Genomic DNA, 25,703 nt, shown 5'->3' on the forward strand with positions numbered 1-25,703 from the left:
CCGTTTACATTCACTAACAAGGCGGGGGAGGATCATTTTCCAGAAAAATGTAACCGTTTTCAGGACATTTGAACTTTATTCTCATCTGATTATGGTTTTATTCCCATTTCACACAGCATCTCACCTGTTGTGGAATTGGGAGTGTAAAAAGAGCGTTGTTTATAAATATGTATAACCAAGCAGGTTTTGGTTCTCCAGCAGGAAGAACATTGAGCTGTGAAAGGCTTGTTCCTGCTCACCTTGTTGCTGAGCCCCTGGTTCTCCCTGTCCAGCTCCTGCGTGTGCAGCTGCTGCTCCTGCAGGACGTGGTTCTCCTCCTTCAGTCTCTCTATGGACGTCTGCAGCTCCCGGTTCTCCTTCTCCAGCTTCAGCAGGCGACTGGAAACGCACTCGTTCAACTCGTGGACCAAAGACTTGTTAGCTGCAGGAAACAAATGAAAGACCGTTACGGAAAGAATGACAAAGGTGAAGTGTGAGGAAATGTGCGGCGTCAGAGCGGCGGCGATGCCTTACTCTCTGTGTTAGTGTTGTCGTGGTTCTTGCTCAGCTGCTCCAGTTCCCAGCCCAGATGCGCCGACTCGTTCATGCTCTGCTTCTGTCCGATCTCCAGCAACATGTTCTCCTCCACCAGCTCCTCCAGCCTCCGCCGCTCGTTGTCCCGCTCCTGCACAACACCGACACTCAACATTGGAAACCTTTTCATTATAACAAGCTTCCAGTTTAGCCAGCAGAGATCTGGACTTCCAGCTCCGTCGTACACCAACTGTTTCACGCAACCAAATCCAGCTAAAACCTGAGGGTTCAGTACAACTCAAAATACAAGCAAAAACACAATAGGCGAAGTTTAGTCGAAATTTGAGGGATTCAGTCGAACATTTCTTTGGTTAACCCGTGTACTGTCTTTGGGTCAAAATGACCTAATTCTTCTGTTCCTTCTTTCCCCCTGCTCTCTCCTTCCTTCTCCCTTCCTCTTTTCTCCCTTCCTTCCTTCCTTCCTTTCTCCCCTCGTACATTCTTTCCTTGTTTTCACCTTTCCTTCCTTCATTCTTTTTTCCCTTCTTTCCTTCCTTCTTTCCTTTTCTCCATTCCTTCCTTCTTTTCTCGCTTCCTTCTTTCCTTCCTCCCTTTTTCCCTTCCTTCCTTCTTTCCTTCCTTCTTTCCTTTGTTCCTTCTTTTCTCCATTCCTTCCTTCTTTTCTCCCTTCCTTTCTTCCTTCCTTCCTTCTCTCCTCCCTTCCTTCTTTTATCTATTCCTTCCTTCTTTCCTCCCTTCTTCCCTTCCTTCCTTCTTTCCTTCTTTTATCCATTCCTTCCTTCTTTTCTCCCTTCCTTCCCTCTTTCCTTCCTTCCTTCCTTCTTTTATCCATTCCTTCCTTCCTTCCTTCCTTCCTTCCTTCCTTCCTTCCTTCCTTCCTTCCTTCCTTCCTTCCTTCCTTCCTTCCTTCCTTCCTTCCTTCCTTCCTTCCTTCCTTCCTTCCTTCCTTCCTTCCTTCCTTCCTCCTTTCCTTCCTTCTTTTCTCCCTTCCTTCCTCTCCTCCTTTTCTCCCTTCCTTCCTTCCTTCCTTCTTTCCTTCCTTCCTTTTTTCCTCCCTTCTTTCCTTCCTTTTTTCCTCCCTTCTTTCCTTCCTTCTTTTCTCCCTTCCTTCCTTCTTTCCTTCCTTTTCTCCCTTCCTTCCTTCTTTTATCCATTCCTTCCTTCCTTCCTTCTTTTATCCATTCCTTCCTTCCTTCTTTTATCCATTCCTTCCTTCCTTCCTTCCTTCCTTCCTTCCTTCCTTCCTTCCTTCCTTCCTTCCTTCCTTCCTTCCTTCCTTCCTTCCTTCCTTCCTTCCTTCCTTCCTTCCTTCCTTCCTTCCTTCCTTCCTTCCTTCCTTCCTTCCTTCCTTCCTTCCTTCCTTCCTTCCTTCCTTCCTTCCTTCTTTTCTCCTTTCCTTCCTTCTTTTCTCCCTTCCTTCCTCTCCTCCTTTTCTCCCTTCCTTCCTTCCTTCTTTCCTTCCTTCCTTTTTTCCTCCCTTCTTTCCTTCCTTCTTTTCTCCCTTCCTTCCTTCTTTCCTTCCTCCTTCCTTGACCCGAAGACAGCACAAGGGTTAATTACAGCCCTAGCAATTTCAGAGCAAAGTCAAACCAAGACTTTTGACTCTGCGACATGCTGCTGCAACGCTGCTGCAACGCTGTGTTTTCCCCTCTGACTGGGTCATACTGAGATGAGGACGTACCATTTCCAGATCGTGTATTTTGGACCGCAGTAACAGGTTGTCTTTCTCCAGCGTGTGCAGTTTATCACAGCGCCCCCTGGAGGCCGACAGCTGCTCCTCCAGCAACACCTTCGTCTCCAGCAGAGTCAGGTTGTCCTCACGCAGCTCCTACACACACACACACACACACACACACACACACACACACACACACACACACACACACACACACACACACACACACACACACACACACACACACACACACACACACACACACACAGGAATGTCAGTAACAGCTGTTGAGCGAGTCTGGCATCATATTATGTTTCTGTTTTTGCTGTTGGTTGAATTAAAACAATGAAAGGAATCTGAAAGCTCATTATCCTAAAGTGTAACAGAGCCGTCTCCCTTCAGACCAGACAGCTGAAATAAAAACAGTATTAAATTAAACCAAAAACCAGTTGATTAGCAATAAACTGGTGTGTCTGCCGACCATTGAGCGCTTGCAGAGGTGATATGGTGAAACAGGATGAGCTGACAGATGGGTTCACGTGCAACTGGCATGCTTGTCAAACAAATGCAAAACTAACAGGTCCACAAACAACTTTCACTGTCTGCAGTTTCCCAGAAGAAACAAGAGAATAACTATTAAATAAACCAGACAGAAATATGCAAAATAATACAACACTGCAAAAACTCAAAATCTTACCAGGAATATTTGTTTTATTTATTAAAATGTCTAATTTTTAGTAAAAAAATCTCATTACAAGAGTCATTTCCAGAAAAATTACTTGTTATTTGACAATTTTCACCTGTTTCAAGTAAATTTTCACTTGAAATAAGTAGAAAAATCTGCCAGTCGGACAAGATGTATCTTCTCATTACAAGCAAAAAAATCTTGTTCCACTGGCAGATTTTTCTACTTATTTTAAGTGAAAATCTACTTGAAACAGGTGAAAATTGTTGTTTTTTCCAGTGATGAGTCTTGTTTTAAGTGTAATGAGATTTTTCTGACTAAAAATGAGACATTTTAACTAGAAATAAGACAAATATTCTTGTTAAGATTTTGAGTTTTTGCAGTGAATCCTTTGTCTAATCAAAGGACAGGTGGACGTGAGGAACCATTGCTTGTCCCGCCAGCCCTGCAGGGCTGCATGATGCTGCGTTTCAGCATCACAACTGTGATACACAGCAGTCACAACCTACAACTGAAGGGCATGAACGATGCATAGAGCCTTTAAAGAGCAGATCTTTGTTTTTGGCCTGTAAATGTGACGTAGGTGATCGTCGATGACGTCTGGAGTTGATGCAGAACAGTTTCATGACGAATGATGAAGCCTCAGAGGGGTTTGTCATTTTCATTTGAGAAAACTGGCCTCTGAAAAGTTGACTTGCTGTTAAGCAGCCGTCTCCAAAAACAGCCAGTTTAGGTGCAACTGATGTTTTAAAGAAGATCAGCACATCTCAGATCGGTCCTAACCAGTTCATGACATCTCCACCTGAATGAGTTGTAGCTTCCCCTGTAGATGTTTTAAAAAATGTTGTGCCGATGTTGAAGTTTGATTAACTTTATAATTACATATAATTTACTACTTGTTTTCTTTCACGTTTGTTTTTTCGTCAATGGCAGGAAAAGTGCACAAAGGAAATGTGAAGTGTGTACAGGTGTATCCACAGCTGTGTACTGGTGTGTACTGGTGTGTACAGGTGTGTACAGGTGTGTGCGGGTGCTGCTGGATCTGCACCTCCACTCTGGTCTTGTAGAAGTGCACGTCGTTGAGCTTCTCTTTGCACCGGCCCAGCTCCGTCTCCAGCCGGTCCACTCGAGCCGCCCGCTCCCTCAGAGAGTCCACCTCGTCCCGGTACGCTCGCACCGAGCGAGCCTCGCAGGACAGAGACTGGTTCTGGACCACAGACACAAACACATGATGATGGAAAATCATGGACTGAAACACAACAGCTGACTGTGTTGAAAACTAGTTCACCTGTTTTGTTCAAATGAAACAATCACAGATATAAATAATGCGTGGAAACACTCATTCTGAAGAGGGTTTCTTCAGTACTATTAACTAGATTTTTATCTTCCTTTTTAACTATATTACATGCACGCACGCGCGCACGCACGCACGCACACACATATATATATATATGAATTGCATCTTTATTTTCAGGATACGTGTACCCTGGCAATAAAGTCATTAATATAATATTAATATCTTGTTAAAATTAGGTATGTTTTTATCAGTATTTCTGGTCTTCACTGGTGCAATTTTAACCAGATTTCGCTCCAGATTAAAAGGCAGACACATTGTCACATTTAGTGACATCATCCCAAAATCTCTCACCTCCCCATTAAGAAAGTATGTTGGATTCTGTCACAAATCCTCAAAAAGAAATCCTTATTCAAGAGGTCTGTGCTCAAAGTAACTTTTAAAACTTAACAAGCACAAAGTTAGACAGGAAACACACAGGAGAAAGGATTACAATGATTACATGGTACATGTTCACCACAAACTTAATTGTGAAACTATTTCCTTGGAAACTTGGGTGTTGGAATGAAAAATCCCCAACATTTAAGTTTCAAACATGTACACTACTTTTGATACCATATCCCACTGGTCATATTGACTCATTTTGTTCTGCCCAAAGTTAATATTTCCCTTAAAGTGTGGTTTAATTTGTTGTTGTGTGTTTAGGTACACAGATCCACAGTGAACACAGAAATGCTTTATTGTGCAATACCACCGATGACCACTAGGAACAGCTCTTACACCTCTATTCACAGGTTAATGTGGTGATACTAGAAAGATTCACCACTTCATCGGTGCTCCAGGAACAACTCCATCATCAGGTGACCTGTTTCTGTTCTGTACATTATAAAACAGAGACGTAAAACGGCTGTTTGTGATCATCACCTCTTGTTTTAGTCTCTGTAACTCCTGATCCTGGCGCTCCACTTCATGTCTTGAGTCCATCAGCTGCTCCGTCTTCTCCTCCCTGCAAACACAAACCCACCACTTCACTGAACAAAATTACAATCATTTGGGAGCTTGTTTATTTCACCCCACACCCTGTTAACTCCCACTTATGTTGACGTTAACTGAGGGCTCTGACAGAGCGTCATTGAAACGTACAGTTCACTTCTCAGTCTTTAGTTCTTTATTTTACTTGCCAAAGTGATCTGGACAGTAGCTCCCACACAGAGACTTCCAGTGGCTGGAAGGGGTGCAATAATCCTCCAAATAAAGAGGAAATGCTGCAGATTTATCAGGACCAGACATAATAAACTATGCTGACTATAATGACTTCCAGCTGCTGCTTTGTCAAAACATTGCAACTGGAAAACAACTGATAAATACTGAAACACCAGAGAGCAAAAGTGTAAAGAGCTTAAGTCACACTGAAATGATTCTCATGAATCCAACATCAGATGAATCTGGTTTATCTCTTGGTTCTTGGAGCATGTTTGTGCCGACTGGAAGACTCACAGTTCTTGTCTGTATCTGCGCAGCTTGGCCTTGGTATCAGCGAGCTCCACGGACAGATGCTGCTTCTCCTCCTTGGTCACCGTGGACTCCCCGTTAATCCTGCCCAGGCCCCCCGCGGGCCCTGGACCGCTCAGGCCCAGGCTCCTGCAGCCCTCCTGGGGCTGCTGGCTGGACAAGTAGTCCCTCTCCTGGGTCAGATCCACAATCACCTGGAAACAAGGTGGCCATGTTAGCCTCATAAATGCAGCATAACAACTATTACACAACAAATCTGAATCTTTGTTGCTGTAATCAAGCATCTTCAGTACAACACAACTGGAATTTCCAGCTTCACCCCTGTCCTTTCTGCAACATGAGCATTTTTAATCAATAAAATAAGACCTCCTAAACAGATTTTCCTGCTTCCAGCATCGCTGCTTTTTGACACCTAGCTGTGGAGCTGAATACAGGACTGTCTCAGAAAATTAAAATATTGTGATTTTCTGTAATGCAATTACAAAAACAAAAATGTCATACATTCTGGATTCATTACAAATCAACTGAAATATTGCAAGCCTTTTATTATTTTAATATTTCTGATCATGGCTTACAGCTTAAGAAAACTCAAATATCCTATCTCCAAAAATTTGAATATTCTGAGAATCCTAATCTTAAACTGTAAGCCATAATCAGCAATATTAAAATAATAAAAGGCTTGCAATATTTCAGTTGATTTGTAATGAATCCAGAATGTATGACATTTTTGTTTTTTTTTAAATTGCATTACAGAAAATAAAGAACTTTATCACAATATTCTAATTTTCTGAGACAGTCCTGTAGATACAAACCGAAAATGTTTTGAGAAGGTAAAAGAACATTGTGGAGTTAGGACAAGTGGAGTTTAAACTTCCATTGGGAACCAAAACAACATGAGCTGAAGCAGCTTTGAGCTATAATGGGATGTAAAATTAATTTAAAAGCTGCTATATTAAGTCTCTGACATACAGTAACTAAAACATGCAGCTCCACTTAAAAAGATGGGCACTGATCGGCACCACAGAGTTGTTGTACTTTGATCACGGCTGACAACTCTGTGGGCCTGCAGCTGTATCTGTATATCAGTATCAGCCTCGGCCTCCCGCTGCTCCCCGCTCACTCTGCTGTCATCGTTACCCTCCTCAACCCAACACATTACTGACAGTTATCTAGACACAGTGTCAGAGACTATGGGACAGTGTTTGTTTCTGAGCTAATCGAGTTTTGAGGACCAATGGGATGACATTTCTTGACTGCATCAGCAGAATGCTTTTTGGGGTAAAAAAAAAAAAAAGTTCCCAGAGATACTGAGGCAAATTTAGAGTATGTGTACAAAAAAGAGGAAGGTGCATTCATGGTCTCCCCCGTCTAACACTATTTTGTGCGATGATATTTAAGACTTTAAATTTAAATTGCCAACCATCACCTCCACCTGCATCTCCTGGTTAGAAACAGCAGCTTGGGAGGTGGGGTGTCAATCAAAGGTTTCTTCATTATCTATTCTATCCACTCAATGGATGACATTTTAATGTTTTCTCATTTTACAAGGTCTGCAACAACAAATTTGATTCAAGAACCAGTGATCAATACAGGATGATATATTCTGATTTACGTCACATCTATTCTGGGCAAATCCCAAAAAGCCACTAAAATATAGTGCAACATTTCAAGCAGGCATTTAGATGGAACCAGTACAATTCTATCTTTTTTTTTTTAATTTGATGATTTGGTTCAGACTTTGATGTGAGTTACTGTGAAAACATGTTTTTTCTTTTTATATGATGTAATAATAACGGAACCGGGACACTGTGAGAGTAGAAAACATGAGGTGCACATGTGCAGAGCAGCGTGATGACAGCCATCGTTCAGTTCCTGTCTAGTTCCTGTACCTCGGTGGCCTTGTCTCGCTGGTCGATGAGTTGTCGTAGCGATGACGCCATGCTGCGAGACAGCGGCTCCAGCTCCTCGTGAACGAGCTCAGCTCCTTCCTCCATCCAGGACAGATCCAGAACATTCAGCTGGTTGTGAGTCACCTGCAACAAACGGGAGCGCCCTCAAAATGTATTCATATAACCACGGCAGGGGCTGGACACACGGAGGTCAGTACATTCACAAAGGAAAGTTAGTGACTACTCTTTTGATCCAACTGTGGTGGGCGCTTCTGGAAGGAAATACTAGCTCAGATGAACAACATTTACAGAGGCCATCGTTAACAACCCCAGACCATCATCCCTCCACCACCGTGCTTCAGTCGGTCTGAGGTGGTTCTGCTGGTTTTCTCCAAACATGCTTCTGGACATCAAGACCAAACCTCTCCACGTTGGCCTCATCAATCCAGAGGACATTGTTCTATAAGTCTGCTGGTTTGGTAATACGCAGTTTTATGAACCTAAGTCTTGCTACCATGTTTGTTTGAGAAGAATAGGTTTTTTCCTCGCCTGATAGGTCAGAGCCACATCTAGAAAGACGGAGGGTCAACGAACAAGGTGAGGCATTCAGAGCGATGGAAACGAGTCAACGACAGAGTAAGTTCTGTAGAAGAGGTTGATGGAGCGAGAGAGAAAGCGATGTAATCAAGATGGAAATCAAGGCAGAATTAGAGAATAACTGGTGAGATCAAACATCATCTGATATCTTTCACAGCAGGAAGCATATCTAACACCTGACGTTAAGATATAATAATGCCTCTTAACATTTGTAAATGAGATGTTCCTGATGCTCCACAATCCCTAAGAGCCTGTCACAAAGACCTGGGTGTCCAACAGTCTCACCGTTTCCTCAGAGCAGCCAGGATTCAGGGCTGCTGCTCTCAGCTGTTACTGGATCTTCCAGACTCCTGCTGGGGATGGCAGTTTGCTGGCTCCAAACTTACAAATTTGTAGGCTGGTTTTCTCCTGGAAACCGTCCAACTACACTGTCTGTCGCCTCAGAGATTTAATCAGTTATTTTTATTTACGTCCACTCCTTGTTAGGATGAGGGCCGTCTTGGAAATGGCTTTATAACCTATTCCAGGTGATGAGAGGACTATTAGAGAAAACTAAATGTCTTCAGTGCGGACAGCAGATATCTTTATCTTGTTTTAAACACACACAGAAACAACAATAGACAACTTTCACCCGTAATTGTAAGTAGGAAAATAATAACTGGTACATTCAGAAACATTTTCTTAAGCTGTTAAACTGCACTTTTGTTCCCCAGCAGCTCTGGTTAATGAAGTGGAAAAACTTAAACTGCTTAATTTTTTTATACTTGTTGCTGTAATTTGCTTTCACATACTCAGCATTGTTTGGATCCCATCTGACCTGAATGCGTGAACCAGAGTGAGTAATAACACTCCTCCGTGTGTCTGAGAGGTCAATCAGCAGAAACCTGACCAAATCCAGCAGATAACAGTTTTCCTTAGAGGTGAGGAGCTCACCGGAGGGAAGTTACCATGTCAAGACTTTACCGTCAGAGTTACTGTAACGCTAAAATCAGTTGAGGATTTTCATGATCCCAAATGTTTTATGTAATTATATTAGTCAACCACTTTTTTTTTTTAAACCCGATTAATACTCTTTTCATCCCAACTTCTAAATATTCTCAGACAAACAGACTTATGTGATCCATTCCCCCCCCCCCCCCCAAGTAGCCAAACATTTAGCCGACAGGTTAAAAAGCAACTGGATAGGCTATAAACTGGTGCTAATATTCTGTATGTTGAATTGTTTAATAAGTATCTGGGTTAGTGATACAGTTTGACAGTAAAAGGTGGCGAGAAATGGCTCTGTTTTCTTGGGGAAAAAAACATCTGTTTCAGTTTCTGATTCAGTGAACTTGTGACTTGAACTCAGTTTAGAAAATTTCAACAATTTTGTTTTTATTTTCAGTGACGGACGATTGTCACAAACACGTTGGGACATATTTGACATGTCGGAGCCGTTTGCAGCTCCTTCCCACCCACAGGCTGATGGGATAGCAGATATCGATCACAACAATGTGACTTTTAAAATGTCCAAGCTTGTGTGCCAGCATCCACCGTGTGCACAGTGACTGCAATTCACAAACACTTTGCTGCTCCTCCCACCTTGTGAGAAACCGTGTCACAGTATTGGAGACTGTCCTACTGTGACTTTTATAAATCACTGGTAACAGTAAAGACAGGAACTGAGAAGCTCCTTCACACCAAACATCCCTCATAATGAAGTGTTCAGAGCCTCCAAATCGATCGGCGTTGACCGGGCAGTTCTAGTCCAACGCCAGCGGACCCTGGACGTCTTTCATGCTGCATCAACATGAACAATGGTTATTATCCGAGGCGTTTTGTGGGCCATAAAAGACTCAAAGGAGCAGATGAAACTGCTTTTACTTCACCGGGTTTCTGGAAGTGGCAGTTTAACCTGCACTGTTTAAAGAAAGATTTCAGAAATTAATCATCCTGGATCCGTTATTATATGTTAAGGGATCAAAATCAAAAAATGTTTGAGATAGAACGAAATATGTGTTTGCAGCAAAATAGAAACGGTGGCAGTTGGACAATGGTGCTACAACAAAACAATAAGCAATTTCAAGCCTCTGACAAGACACTTGAGTGATGGTGTGGGCAGGATCCCTCGAAAAAAAATAAGGCCATTTTTACTTTGTATGTGAACAAAAAATGTATAAAAACAACTATTTGAACAGGAGTCCCTGTCTGGTTGCTGCAATCCTGTCATACGTTCGTACAACTTGAAACTTCTGACACTAGATGTAAAAGTCTTTTGTCTGTTTCTACAGAACTGGATCAGAACCTAAACTTAAATGACAAAAAAGGAACGTCTTCGACACGTGGAGGTGCTTTACTTCAATCATCTGTAATCCCTAAATGATAAATCCCTTTTTTTTTTTTTAAATCTCTTCCAGTAAAGCTGATCACATCTTGATCGTTTTAATTAAAATGCACTCTGGAGGTCCATAAAACCAAAATCCTAAAAACTCTGTCAGCGTCTGCATCTGCGTGTTGGTAGCCCGTACAAAGTTCCTTCAGTGAGCGCAGACTAATCCTGCTGTGCGTGTGAGGAGTGTGGGGGGGGTTTGCTTGTGTGGGACTCTTTTATGAGGGGGAGAGGTTCCTGAGGGCTTTACGAGATTTTTACGCAGATAAAATGAAAGAGACTGCGGGGGAATGTGGCCGCAGGTTGACCCGCCTCCCGGACCGGACCCTGCTGGACTGACCTCCTGGATGTGAGAGACGATGGCGGCTTGAGTCTCGATGTCCAGCAGCTTGATCTTCTCGATCATCTCCTCCTTACGCTCGCACTGCGCACAGAAACACAGAACAGAGGAGTCTCAGTTAAAAAAAGAAACATGACAGGCTGCTCCTGTTCCCGGTTTTATTCAAAGTTTCGGGGGGAGCAGAGGAGGAAATGAAGATAAAGTAGTATACAAAGTTGTTTTGCAAATGTTTACAGAGCTGGACAAAGAGTTATTTTGTACGACATCAATAACATTTTCATGTGGCTGGGACTCTGGCCGCCCCCCCGGCTGGCCTTCCTCCCTCTTCCTGGAACCGGTCAAACCAGTGCAGACAGACAAAGGGACATTAGACACAGAAGGGGAGTGTGAGGAAGGAAGAAACAAAGGAAAACAAGATGTAAAACTGCTGGGAGATCAAATCCAGAGAGAGGAGAGGTGAAAGCGACGATTGCACAGAAGCCACCTGTGTCCCCACCTCCCACCTGATTACCTCCTCCTCTTCCTCATGTAGTCCAATTAACTCTTAACATGCCCCATCTGCAGCGTTAGAGCCCGGGGTCTGGGCTGCAGGGGTTTGTGGTTTAAGCTCCTAATTGTTGCACTAATTGACTTACAATTTAAAATCTTTTACCGTCTTCAAACATGAGCCTTTAATGGACGATTTCTGTAGATCAAACAGCCGACATGAAAACTACACTCACGACTTGTAGTCAGTCACTGATCCGTGTGTTTTTAAATACTGTAGCCGCCCACTTTCAGTTGCAACATGCTCTGTGTCGCCCCACACAATCAGGACCTGTGCTCAGACATGCAAAACTAAAGTAACACAAGCACCAGTCCTGGGAAGAGGTGTGTGTGTGTGTGTGTGTGTGTGTGTGTGTGTGTGTGTGTGTGTGTGAGTGTGTGTGTTTCTGTGTGTTTTACCTGCACTGCACAGCCAAGTAACAGCAACAGAAGTCTTTTCATTTCTTCCATGCTCTTTGCTAAAAAGACACAAAAACAACATGAAATCATTCTGGATATCAGACGCAGATGATTTAAAAGTGGAAATCCTGTAACGGCTGTGTCTCTCCCTGGACAGAGGAGACGCAGCAGCCAAGCAGCATGGCCCGCACACAGATTTATCATACGTTTTATGCTGAATGTCCTCACTGACGCAACGCCGCAAACACAGAAAGGAGCTCCCTGATATCAACTGATCATTTGGTATCAGAAAATATTGCTCCATCAAAGGTCACTCTCTCAACACCGGAGTATTGTGGTCAATGTAAACGCACAGGCTGCTCCGACAGAAAACATTTAAATTCTGCAATAAAATCATGTTGGGAACTAATTCATTACTGATATTTTATTAATCTCTATTAGATTAAAAGAAGGCAGCAGAAAGATACAGATGTGTATTAAAAGTGTGCATGTTGGGGGGTCTCTTACCTGATATTGGATCCTTGGCGATGCAGAGGATGTTGGGTAGCGGCATGACTATCAACTGCTGCAGGGTCTCCTGGAGCAGGAAAAGAGCAAACAGACATTTCAAAATGTTAGTCTTGTTGACCACTGAGCATGAAGTAGTGTAACACTAAAATACCCAAACTGTGGAAAAGAAGTGGAAGAAGCCTCCAGATCTGAAAACTAAGGCCGACCTATGTTCGGTCTTAGGAGGGCAAACTTTGATTGAATAAAACTCTACGAGAAAATTAAAACGTCTTAAGCCTGAAATATGGTTCTGCGTCAAAACGACGGCGTGCCTACGGCGTGTGGTACGTGTCGACGCAGACCACACGCCGTCACTGACGCCGACACCTCCCGAAAATTGCCGAGACGAGGCAGACCAAACGCAGACGAGAGGGCTGTGATTGGTTCGCTTGGTAGCAACGCATTTCCGGTTTCCGGTTTGAAGCAGTCGTGAACTTTCAGCGTTCTTTTCTTCGTGTATGTGTGATTTATTTTTTTTTTTTTTGCACGATAGTTGTCCTTATCTCTTTCATTCACTGTGACCGGAAAAAGTCAGATAAACCATTCAGGAAAAGATTGCAAATTAGCGGTCACGGGGGGTACTGCACCGCGGCAAAATGGAGTGACGGAGAAGTCCGAAGGGTTCACGACGGCGTCACGGTGACGGCATAGGCACGTAGTCGTTTTGACACAGAACCATAACTCAGGCTTTAGTCGTGTATCGCCTCGGTTTACAGTTTTCTATCAAAGCTCAAGGTCTCAAATGGTCACAATTAGAGCCAAAGTGCACCACTTTCAGATTCAGATTGCTTTTATTTGCCATTTGTGTAAAACACATAGGAAATTGTTACGTTGGTAACAGTGTGCGCACTCGGAATACTATTCCTTTGGGCCCTAGACAGTGTTTTTGCAAAAACCAGAATGGGGACGGGCTCAGTGAGTACCAGGCTTCAAAATGGTTCTAGATGACATCACGGGGGCTGCATCCATATTTTATACCATGTAAACACTGTAGGCAAACTGAAATCTTGCCATACAAATATAAACATCCCATCAAACTCCTGAAACCATAATTCTGACGCAATCCTGAACAGACCCCTGCTTTAGACAGTTTATTCCAGCCTGGCGTGCTGTATGAATTGCATGAAGGCGTAATGATGATAAGATGTCATACGCCTGCTGTCACGGCTCTGTTCCACCTTGGAGGGAGTAACAGAGGCGTAACGGGGGCCCCGAGGATTAGCTTCAAACTCCAACTACAGGATCCAAGCAATCGATCACAGAGACAGTTTGCTGCAGCCTGGCGGGTTTTCTGACAACACTGTTCAGGTCTGCTGTCAGAAATCCTCGCAGAGTGATGAGCAGCTGAACCAGCCACCGTGAACGTCAGCAAACACTAGGAAAGGAAACACTAGGATGTGTTTCCCACAGAAACCGCAGGGAGAAACCTTACTGGTGAAGTAAAGACCTGACAGTCTTTCCTGGTGTTTATCCAACACAAACTGAGTAAAGTAGTCAGTGTCCAGAGACATGAAGGACTTGCCGCTGGCTGCGGACAGAGATGGAGCAGCAAGGGACGTTTTGCGCTGGTGGATGAAGAGAGGATCGCCAGCACGTCCTAATAACATGATCTCTGTGTGAAAGTGGCTGCTGTTATGAAGCTGTCATTTAAACCTCACTTTATAATTTTACTGTAACGTACGAGTGAAAACAGAATTTTCTTTGATCAAATCTCATTGTGAAAATGTGATGCAGATGAAGAAGCTTATTGTGTTAGGAATGACTCCCAGATATCTCTTATGTAGAATCCAAGGTTCGGCCCAACAGCTTTGCAGATATAAGTGAACAAGTGATGGAAATTTAAAAAAAATAAATGAAACCTAAGGAGTAAAAAACACAAACAAAGTGTTTAACTGCAGATTGTTTCCGACAGTCTGGGTGTGGGAGCAAAGCTAACAGTGTCTGCCTGCCGCAGGTCGACTTTGATCAAAATACCCTTTGTAGAAATGAATCAACTGTGTGTGTGTGTGTGTGTGTGTGTGTGTGTGTGTGTGTGTGTGTGTGTGTGTGTGTGTGTGTGTGTGTGTGTGTGTGTGTGTGTGTGTGTGTGTGTGTGTGTGTGTGTGTAGGCCACCTGCCAACAGGAAACACCCTGCTGTTAACAAAGAGTGTGTGTCAGGAAAGAAAAGCCTGCTAGGAGGGACGTTTTCCACTCCAGAGCAGCCTCACCTGACGCGCTTGTGTACTGACGGTTTGACACAAAGAGGAATGATTTGGATCAGTGGGATCTCAGAGAGTGATGCTTCACAAGAGGCAGAGAAGGAAAGAAAAAGGTGTAGTTTGGAGATAAGGAAATGTGGTGAGGGAATAAGGTCACATGGGAAGCCATTAAGGGCAGGTGGAGGATGGGAAAGTGCTCGTAGGGAAGTGACTGTCAGCAGGGAAGGGCCGGCTGCAACAACACACATTCAGACCACATAAAACGATTACTAAGAGCCGTTGGCTGGCGTCTCAGCCCGGTGAGCTGCAGGGCAGGGGTAGAGTGTCATCTGCCAACCGTGGAAATAAATGCAGAGCATCATCTTACCACATGTAGGACAGAGCTGCAACGCCACCAGCAGCAGCGAGAGCCCTGGCCCTCAGATACGGTTACAACCGTCTGTACACAGAGGTAACGTGATCCCCCACCGGCCCCTCTGTCCCACACACACATTACAGCCTGAATAAAACATAAGAGTCGGCTACTAGATGCATTCAAGGCAGCAAGACCTCGGCTAAAACACACTATCAGTCTAGAAGCGTCGCCAAGAAGCTTTTGTTCGTTAAGTTACCAAACACGACAGACAAATGTCAACCATTAACTGCTATAGAGATGGAAATGTCAGCTTATATAGAGGAACCAGCATAGTGCAGTCTAAAACAGGATAAAAGCTTATTTAGTTGGGGTCAGAAGTCTGAAAGTGTGCAGTGGGCACCGAACTCCTCCAGAGGGGGAATGGAGGGAGGTTTGGTTTTCCAAGCATAGTTTACTTGCGGCTAACTCGGCTTAGTTTAAGTGGAACAAATATTTTTCTGATGAACACAGTATATGTACAGTGCACATGGCCATCAGAGGGCTTCAAATCCCTTACATTTTCCACAAAATAACCATCTAAGAACCATTTGTAAGTTTTCTCTCAAGGCTCTTTTTAAACTTTAATGTCCCTCATGTTTCTTGATTATCTTCAAGAGCAGATTAGCTTTGAGTAGGGCTGTGCGATTAATCGATTTTAAATCTAAATCGGATTTATTAATCAAGACGATGTTAAAAAAAGAAAAATCGGAAAATCGATTTTCCTTTTTTGCAGCTGGCTGCATTACAGACAGAGTCATCTTTGTTTGGTCAAGAAAATTGTAAATGTTGTCACTTTACTAAATTCAAGGAGGATTTACAGTATCTTTCAATTGCACTTCATTCCCAATATGGAAATTTGTTTGCTATTTTTCTTTAAAAATAAAGATAAAATATTTGAAACAATTTATTCCATTGTCTTCTGTAGTTTTACCAAAAAAATCGAAATCGAAAATCGGGTTTTCAGAGAAAAAAAATCGGGATTTTATTTTTGTCCAAAATCGCCTAGCCCTAGCTTTGAGGTAACATTTGTTCAAGCTCTGACGCTGGTTTTAGCAGTAACAAAGGTTCTGGGTAGGTAGCAGCGAGACACGGATCTGGAAACACCACTGAGTGTCAGGAAGTAGGTGCAAAATGAGGAGAAAACTGCCAGTAGTGTTGGAAGTTATGGAAGCAGAGGCCAACACTACTGATGCGGTTGGTAGTTGATTGGTATAGACTTGGTACATATTTAAGATGGCAGCCACCTGAAGGTGAGGTCAGGTAAGTACAAACAGCCCTTTTTATACACTTTCTGTACGCCCACAAAGTTGAAATACCCGGATGTCGGCTGGTTGACTTCTGGGCCAACATTAATGGCAGCTATGCTAAAAACATATTATCCATTCTAACTCGAATCTGCTACGATTCACATCCTTTTAGTCCCTAAACCACATACACTCATTACCATCCAATAATATACTACCTGTACAGCTGGTATCAGGCCAGTGTACGTCATTAACAGTCTGCTGAGTGTAGATCTATTGTTGAGTTAACCCCAGGATGTCTTTGATATGGATCATGAAACCTGATTTTGGAGAAGGGTCTTTCACAATAATTAACCAACAAAGAATCTGCAGATCTCTGCTGTTGTGTGGGATTTCAGAACAACCTATTTTGAGCTCTTTTTAAAGTTATTTTCTGACTTGTTCTGGCTTTCATGTCTGATTGAAGATTGCATTTCTGTGCTACTCAGTGTCTAAGTCTTCACCTGCAGGAGTGCCCTGTTCTGAGCTGTGATTGGTCAGATGTTGATTGTCAATCAGAGCATCAATGGTTATGTTATTGACCAGAGATAACCTCCTCCTCTTCTTCTTTACCCAAACCGCTGCTTTGACTTAGTCCTGCAGGTTCTGGGAGGAACCTCGGTGCATGAAGGGAGGCTCCTGTACGGGTATCAAATTACTTATCAAAAGAATAACTTAAATGTTTGAGATGGGTTGGACAGCCGACATTTAATAGTCCTGGGGGAATTAGACTGTTTTTCATGACGTACGAAACTAAAACCATGTAATGTCATCTGGATATGTGAACCAGAAGAATGCTGCTGTCGTATTGGAGGGGAGGCTCCCTGTCTCAGACTTCAAAGTGTCTCAGATTACGTTTGTACGTTTGGCCTCGCAGCTTCCTCCCACACAAGACTAGGAGGGGAATGCTACGCAGAAATCATAGCGAGATTAATGTGTTGACAGGGCTACACATGCCTTGTGACTTCATTCAGATTCAGTATTTAAAGTTGAAGTCTTTGGAAGAGCCCAACAAACATTACCTGGATCAGTATTTAGTATGGTAAATGATAGATAACTCTCCGGTGAAAACATACGTTGGTAGGATGTCCTAAAATTACTGATCCAAACTGCTGCATTGACAATTTTGATGAGGATGAGGGAAATTCTTAGAAGTGTATTGAGTGAATATCTCACCATCCTCTACCTGTCCACGTTGTGAATACTCTAGTCTGTTACACTGGCGAATGCCCTGCGTTTAACACTTGAATCTGGATGGTCGTCTATCCTTTTCACATTAACCGACGTGCCGTGCCGAGTTGCCCCATGAATAACTCGCTGGGGGTCAGGTTTAAACAGAACTAAAGCTGAGTTGGGATCGTGGGTGGGATTTGTTGATGACATGATGAAGATGTCCGTGAGCTCCTCATCCTCAGCGTGGAGGTCATAAATCAGCATATTACAGAACTGCAACCTGCAACTAGCTACTAAAATGACCAAGGCTTTGCAAGACAGGAAACTCGCGTAATTACCAAACTGAAGAGCCTCAGAAATAAGTTATTTGTATAAACACCAGCAGGAGTGACAGAGGAAGACTGCTGGTTACAGGACTGTCTCAGAAAATTAGAATATTGTGATAAAGTTCTTTATTTTCTGTAATGCAATTAAAAAAAACAAAAATGTCATACATTCTGGATTCATTACAAATCAACTGAAATATTGCAAGCATTTTATTATTTGAATATTGCTGATTATGGCTTACAGCTAAAGATTAAGATTTCTAGAATATTCAAATTTTTTTAAATAGGATATTTGAGTTTTCTTAAGCTGTAAACCATGATCAGCAATATTAAAATAATAAAAGGCTCGCAATATTTCAGTTGATTTGTAATGAATCCAGAATGTATGACATTTTAGTTTTTGTAATTGCATTACAGAAAATCCCAATATTCTAATTTTCTGAGACAGTCCTGTATATTTGTGCAACACCATTTGGGAGAAGTCATTACAGAAATCCTGCAGTTATTCAGCATTGATCCTCCACCGGCTCCATCTCCTGCATCATCCTGCTGATCTGATGTTGGTGGAGCCAGCGAGGCCCAACAAGCAGACAGCAGCCGTCATGATAACGTGGTACCACTGGATAACGCCTCCCAACTCATCTTTCCTCTCCTCAACTTGGCTCCAGGCACCGGAGAGGCAATGACATGTCTTGCGTTTACATCACCCAGTGCACGTTAAACATGCGTTTGTCATCCAGGGATAACAGCCATGTGAAAGACACCCGGCCTTCATACCCAGCCCACGCTTTGTAAACAGGAAACAACAGAACCTGTCCCCCAAACCTTAACAAACATTGTTCCAGCCAATCACAGACACGGGGAGGGCTCCTGCTCGTGCACACAAAGTGAGGGGAGGCTTGGCAGAGTTCATGATGGGGCGGTTTTCTTAAGTACTGGAGGGAGGGGGGGCTGTATGTCTCTGTTTTGATGATGTTTCGTTCAAATACATACAGATACAGCCATCAATCACTTATTCTAGCCTACCTTTAGGATTAGACTTCACACTTTCCTTTTTAACAAAGCTTAAGTCATATAGACTACATCTCCCATGGTGCACTGGGCTCCTTCACCCTGCACTCACAGCAGACTTGTGGCCCTGGGCTTTATGGGCCTCATTCTTGAAATCTTTGTAAATCTGTAAGAACATTTGCACATAAATCACCTCCCGACTAAAAACCTACCCCAGAGTCACCAACTGATTTGATTGTATCTTCATGAACGTCAGAGCAGCGTGCTGCTGCTGCTTATGAAGGACCATAAATCCCTGGTTTCAGTTCCGGTTTCAGGTGGTGTGTACTCTTTTACCTGCTGCTCCTGAGCTGTCTATCTATCAAGATAAACGTGTTATATTTCAAATTCCTTCTCATGTTGTAAATGTGTTTTAAAGCTGTCTGCATATTGTGAATATCACAGAGCATATCATCCATTAATGTTGGCAAGTCTGGTAAAGACATCAATATCTATGTGTACTCCTTATTTTCACTAGCTCTACACGTGGTCAGAGGAAGGAGGAGATGTTCTTACCGATGAAGAGTTTGGAACTAACATTTTCATGAATGCTGAAGTGTGTACATTTCTTTCTGCTAACAGTTTAGGCACAAATTGGATGTACTTGGGTTTAATGAATGAGGTCCAGCGTCCCTGTGATTGTTGGTGTCTCTTTCCTGACCTTTTAGTTTAACTCAAACAGTCACATGAGTTCTTCTAGGTCATGTGGTTTCTCTTTGTTGTCATTTATTAACTTAAACATACCTGTTTTAATTCAAGTCCAATTTGCACCACCCTTGTCATTTCGTTCAAAAGCACAAAAAAACAAACTGTATTTTCATCAATTAAAAAAAGGACAAAATACAAGATGCGTCTCATCCGTTTTCACTTCAGCAAGCTCTCCGTTTCTCCTTTCTACTCTCTTCTTTTCTCCCTCATTTCTTCCTGCGTTAATACTGACTCCCACTTTTAACACTTTTTTTGTAATTATTCTTTATTTATTATTTTCCTTATTTATTTGTTTTATTCATTTATATATCTTTATCTTTTTTGCTGCTGTCTGATAACCATAATTCTAGAAAACCTAGAAAAATTTCATACACACCCACATATAAGAAGAAATCTGAGCAAAAACATTGATTTGGTCGAGTTTTTTTGTACTGCTTTGTTTGTCTGTTTGTAAAATACATTTTAAAATTTTGAAAAAAATAAAAAAGTTTAAGAGGCAGATTAAAAAGAACTTGTATGCAAAAAAGCTAAGTTTTAGGGCAGCATAATATATCAAAAATGTTTTATCACGAGGCGCTCGGTGGCACAGTGGGTTAAGCAGCGGCTCATATACTGAGGCTACAGTCCTCCTGCAGCAGTTGCAGGTTCAAATCCCTGCGCACCTATGCTGCATGTTATCCCCATTCTCTCTCTCTACCCCTTTCCTGTCTGCAACTTGAATAAAGGGCCACTAGAGCCACAAAAAAAATCTTTAATCAATAAATCAAAAACATTTAAATATTCCACTTGCTACAGGGTGTATTTATTTATCTATACAATCTAGTCGACGAAACAAAAATAACATTTCTGTTTCAGTTTTGCTACAAAGGCTATTTATTGCCAGGAGATAATTTAAGCAGCAAAGCAGGAAGACATTTACGTCGTACACTGAAGCATTGGTTTATATATCGTCATTGCTCTTTTAAACTATTATATAGCATTTTTCATGTTTTTCTAATATTGAGTAGCCCTTGAAAGTTTACAACATTTCTGCACCATTGCATGTATCAATTATACATAATCAATTCAAATTTGGATGAAAGTATCCGTGAGGGCCCAGAAAAACACCAGCCAATCACTTCCCTGTGTGATGAATGAGGCCAGATCTGTGAGGACACGCAACCACGCTGACATCTGAACGCTTGTTACGGCTGTCGCCGCGTTCTGTGGATTTGGTCCCCCCCCTGTGTGTGTGAGAGTTTGCAGGATGCCCTGCAGCTGGACTGATTGCTGCATGCAGTCAAAGATACTCTATACAGAAGATAACGCATTACCGTTACTGCCAATGGTATGAAATATAGTATCAGCTTCCTGTCTCCTAAGTGGGTGTGGTCACCCCTCTCCCCACATCGTTTTGGAAGTGTTGTGAACAGACAACACTAGATACAGTACAACTTTAATATTTGCGCCTTATTTTGCCGCTCTATTTTTTTTTTTATCTGCTACCTTAATGCCTGATATCAACCCAGTACAAGATCATCGGATCAGTCTTCTTTTTTCCCTTCCAAAAAGACTTCAATAATAACAATAACAGTATTATAAAGCAAAGAAGCAAGTTTTATTTTAATTTTAAATTTCAGTTTATCCGATGGTAAAACGACGTTGTCAGTTCTGAAGTGACCAACGGCTCTGAATCTCTGAATCAGCACCAGAGAGGAGAGCTATGAGAGCCAAATCTCACGAGTGTGTTGCTCAGACAGAGACAGGTCTCAAACAAAGTTCATTTTCTCCTAATTTGTCAGTCTGAAAATTGCCATTTTGATGTCAGAATGTTCAGAAGGTTTGTGGCTTTTGAAAAATGGGTTCCATATTTACTTAGGTTACTATCTGTGCTCACGTTCACTTTTCCCATAGGACTCAATAGACTCAGGACCTGCTGCCTCCTAAAGGGGCGGGGCAGTGGGGAAACCCACGTGACGCAGATACAGGAAACACAACCGTAGTGGGGTGTCTCCAGTCCCCGGGTCTCCCACTCAGAAGGCGCGCCGATTTCCCCCAGTGTCCAGCCGCGGTACTGCAACAAAAAATCCCATGTGGCCCAGAAAGCTTTTTTCCCATAGACCGCAATAGTAAAAGAGAAGCCTCTAAAACTGTTCACAGGACACCTCCAGCTGTAATCACCGGCAATTACTAATCTTTGTATTCTATATTTTTAAGTCATGGACTTTATATCTGTCAAAAATGTTTTATAACGGCCAGAAAAGTCAAAGAAAAGTCTCTTTCTGGGCGTGACGTCACGGCTGACGTCACAGCCGTGTCCGTGCATTCCACGGATGTATTATATTAATATATATTATGTAATTATATTATATTAATACATAAATAATATATGTAATACTATACATGTAATAATATACATTAAGATATTATATTAATACATATTATATTAATATTCGCGTCATTGCCCCGGGGCATGATGGGAGGCCCCAGAGCATCATGGGAGGTGACTCAACTGCGCATGCTCTATGGGCCGCTGTATGCGGAAGTAAACCCGGAAGTCAGAGATTTTTTCGGCGTATGCGCTGGCTGAGCAGAATGCATTGAAATGAATGGGCGGCCATTTTTGACGTCCCATCCAGTTTTATAATACATCCATGGGTGTCTCGTTTATAAAACGTCTCTGATGCAGTCCACCTGAGCTGTAAAGGCTGATTGCTGCTGGGAGGAGTCACTGGCAAATCCACCAATGAGGAGGAGCCAGTTCTGGATGATAAGGAGCCAGCAGACCGGGACTCAGAAACCTGCACTGCTCCAGTACTTGTTCTGTTCTTAGTTGCATTATTGTTCCAACTTATTTTTGTTAATAAATAATTTTAAACTACCCAATACCGGGTACTTCCCTTTTCCTCAAGCCGGCGGTAACATAAGTGGGGGTTCGTCCGGGAAACTTTTCCGTTAAAGGAGACCTGGTCAAGTATAAGTTATCATAAAACAAGGGTAAGTTGTGTAGTATGCTAGGGGAAATGGCTTCTTTTGATTTAGACGGTTTCTTGGCAGACCCTTCGCTTGATAAAATCTCCAAATATGATTTGATTGAAATGGTATGACATGTGGCCACTCCTCTTGCAGTTCAAAATACATGGAAAAGCCCAAGAAGCTGCTGCTGCTCTTCCTTTAGAGGAGACTTTAGAGTATGACTCTGTCAAGATGTCCATTTTGCGGGCCTATGAATTGGACAAAAATTTAGCAACCACAGAAAGGCCCCAGCACAAACTTATGTTGAGCTCGCCAGTGAAAGGGGAACTATTTATTTGATAAATGGAGCACGGCTTGCGAAGCCACTTATTTCAGCTCACTCCGTTAACTTGTTCTTCTGGAAGAGTTCAAAAATAGTTTGCCAGAATGCATCACTGTGTATTTAAATATCTCTTTCTGCTGCCTCTGTACTGGGAGTACGTGCTCACACACAACCCTGTGTTTCAGTCTGTGCGTGAAAAGCAGCGTGCTCCAGGCCCCAACCTGTACAGACAAGAGATTTCAGCAGGAAAGATGTGAGACATTATTACTGTTGTAGATCTGGACATCTCAGTGCTAACTGTCCTTCTCTAAAAAGAAACGTACGTAATTGGTACTGGATCGTCTCCTAAAGGCCTTGGGTTCATAAAAACTGAAAATGGTGACAAAACCAATCCTGTCTCTTCTGTCGGCCCAGATCCATGTTTTGAGCCTTTCATATTTGATGGGTATGTAACTCTTTCAGGTGAGTCTGCTGATCAGTGCCCAGTACTAGTAGGCCCACAGCCTGTACACCGGGTTCACCTCCAAACAAAACTAATAACTGGGGTTTTACGGTCGTAACATTACCATGAGGGCAATAAAACACAAGTAAAACCCTGTTTATACATAAACAGTGTAGTAGTAAAGATCGCATAAGCTGTTGTGTGAAGGTTTTCCTGTTAAACTGACTGACTGAACGTGTGAGTCTGTATTAGTGACAGATCATGTCAATAGAGGATATCCTGCAGCAAAATCACCAGCAGGATCGAACTCTACAAACTGACAAGGGATCAATAGAGCCTGCTATGCTGACCCATTTTTACACATACACACAAGAAATATCGATGGCCCACTAACACAGTGGGCTCACATTTCTAATCCGAGATCAATAAAATGACAGCAGTGAACAGATCTGACGTCAGCTGAGCTTCCAGGTCCTCATTCCAGAACTCCATCACATCAAATCACAACCAGCTCCAGTCCAGCGGAGAAGCTTTGGACGAGCTCTTCCTGCACATCCGTGTCTCATGAATCAACAGGGAACATGCAGGCATGCTCAGCATTTAAAACACTCATTCTGAAGTTTGTCATCGGATGCACGGCTGGTGGCAAAAAACAGCTACTGAGAAATCCCACTCTTATTTCCAGACAGTAAACACAACATAAACTCACATTTCCTGCGCAGCAACAGGAGTACCCTCAAATTTGTTGCAAATGTGGCGCGAATAATGATACTTTAGGGCTGGGCAATATGGACACGAATTTGTATCCCGGTATTTTCCTGTACACCATGTTCACTTTAATTCAAAGTTAATGTGATATTATAGGACTGTATTACAGGACCTCATACTTGCCGAGCACCCACCACCCCCAATGTCTTCTCCAGATCCAGAAAGCAGACGTGGACTGGTCGGGCAAACTCCCATAAACCCTCCAGAGCCCTGTGGAGGCTACAGAGCTGCTCAGTGTTCCACGGTCTGGCAGGAAGGGCCATAAGGGGCTGGTGTAATGTGGTTTCAGTAGCAGTAATGGCGGTGCCTCAACGACCCAATCCCTGGACCAAAACTCTGGTGATATAAGAACTATTTCTACACACTGGCTTGTTCACCTGCATGCTTGCTCTGTAGTTTTTTGGGTTAGGTAGCAGTAGCGGTAGCTTAGCTCAGACTGCGATCAGATCTCAAGATTTGGGTCGATTGCTGTTCGTGTTTTGGTCGGCTCTGTGCCGGTTTCGTGTTTTGTTTGTGGTTTTTTTGTTGCAGATTTCCAGTGCTTGACGTGTGTTTCCGTGTGTTCCTGCTTCCTGGATTGGCAGTGGATGTCGTCACCCCCCCCCCAAAGAAAAAACAAAACACTGGGTTTGTATGTGTATATTTATGTATGTGTACGCATATGTATGCGTATATATATGTATATATATTAAATATAGTAATAATGCACATATATATGCCTTTGGTTTCTACCGTCATGGTATCAATCATTATATGTGTGCAGACAAGGTGAAAAAATAAAGAACTATTTCTACAACAAATTTTACAGTAACCATAACATATGCTAAATGATAAAAAGTGATGTAAAGAGAAAAAAGAAAAAGTAACTTAAGTAACTTAAGAGAATTTAAAAAATGTGATGCTGGACTGGTAGAGAACCTTGGATCTTAATTTTAATATCCATCCATCCATCATCTATACCCGCTTTATCCTTTGCAGGGTCACGGGGGTCTGTTGGAGCCTATCCCAGCTAATTACAGGCGAGAGGCAGGGGTTACACCCTGGACAGGTCACCAGTCCATCACAGGGCCACATATAAACACACAACTAGACACACTCACACTCACACCTACGGGCAATTTAGAATCACCAATTAACCTAGCGTGCATGTTTTTGGACTGTGGGAGGAAGCCGGAGTACCTGGAGAGAACCCACACAAGCACGGGGAGAACATGCAAACTCCACACAGAAAGACCCCTCTGGGCCTGGGAGTCTAACTGGGAACCTTCTTGCTGTGAGGTAACAGTGCTAACCACTAAACCACCATGCTGCCCTGATTTTAATATAGTTTGAAAAAAATCTTTTTATTGCATCCATAAACTGTGCGTGGACTGCAGATCAGAGTGATAAATCTATGAACCTTTATTGCCACAAACAAACCCTCTGTCACACTGATATTTAAAATAAACACTGACTGAATAATAGATAAATAAATGAAATCAAAAACAATCTGTGGCCGAAGTAAAAGCCATAATAGGTTGCTTGTATTTATGCTCCATTTAGACTGCCCCTCTCTGCTCCTTAGTATGCTAATTTATCAAATTTGATTACTCAACCTTTACTAAACAAAGACTGACAGGCAGAATAGAATTATTAAACAGAAATCATCTGAGTGGGACGGATAATATCAACACAAAGGTTGACTTCCTGGTCCAG

The 25,703-nt window shown here is 42.6% G+C and overlaps 1 protein-coding gene across 1 annotated transcript in view; it reads right to left on the reverse strand.

Annotated features, from left to right (window-relative positions):
• ccdc88c (coiled-coil domain containing 88C) overlaps positions 1 to 25,703 on the reverse strand; it is a 77,251-nt gene that overhangs the window by 29,573 nt on the left and 21,975 nt on the right. The window contains exons 4-13 of the mRNA XM_061744304.1: positions 12,347 to 12,416; positions 11,840 to 11,898; positions 10,895 to 10,978; positions 7,590 to 7,733; positions 5,686 to 5,894; positions 5,113 to 5,194; positions 3,943 to 4,101; positions 2,216 to 2,362; positions 514 to 664; positions 240 to 421 (exon numbers count right to left, since the gene is read on the reverse strand). Coding sequence (XP_061600288.1) covers positions 240 to 421; positions 514 to 664; positions 2,216 to 2,362; positions 3,943 to 4,101; positions 5,113 to 5,194; positions 5,686 to 5,894; positions 7,590 to 7,733; positions 10,895 to 10,978; positions 11,840 to 11,898; positions 12,347 to 12,416 — 1,287 coding nt within the window. The remainder of the gene's footprint in view (positions 1 to 239; positions 422 to 513; positions 665 to 2,215; positions 2,363 to 3,942; positions 4,102 to 5,112; positions 5,195 to 5,685; positions 5,895 to 7,589; positions 7,734 to 10,894; positions 10,979 to 11,839; positions 11,899 to 12,346; positions 12,417 to 25,703) is intronic.

The sequence above is a fragment of the Cololabis saira genome, chromosome 16 (genome assembly GCF_033807715.1).
Source record: "Cololabis saira isolate AMF1-May2022 chromosome 16, fColSai1.1, whole genome shotgun sequence".
NCBI lineage: Eukaryota > Metazoa > Chordata > Actinopteri > Beloniformes > Belonidae > Cololabis > Cololabis saira.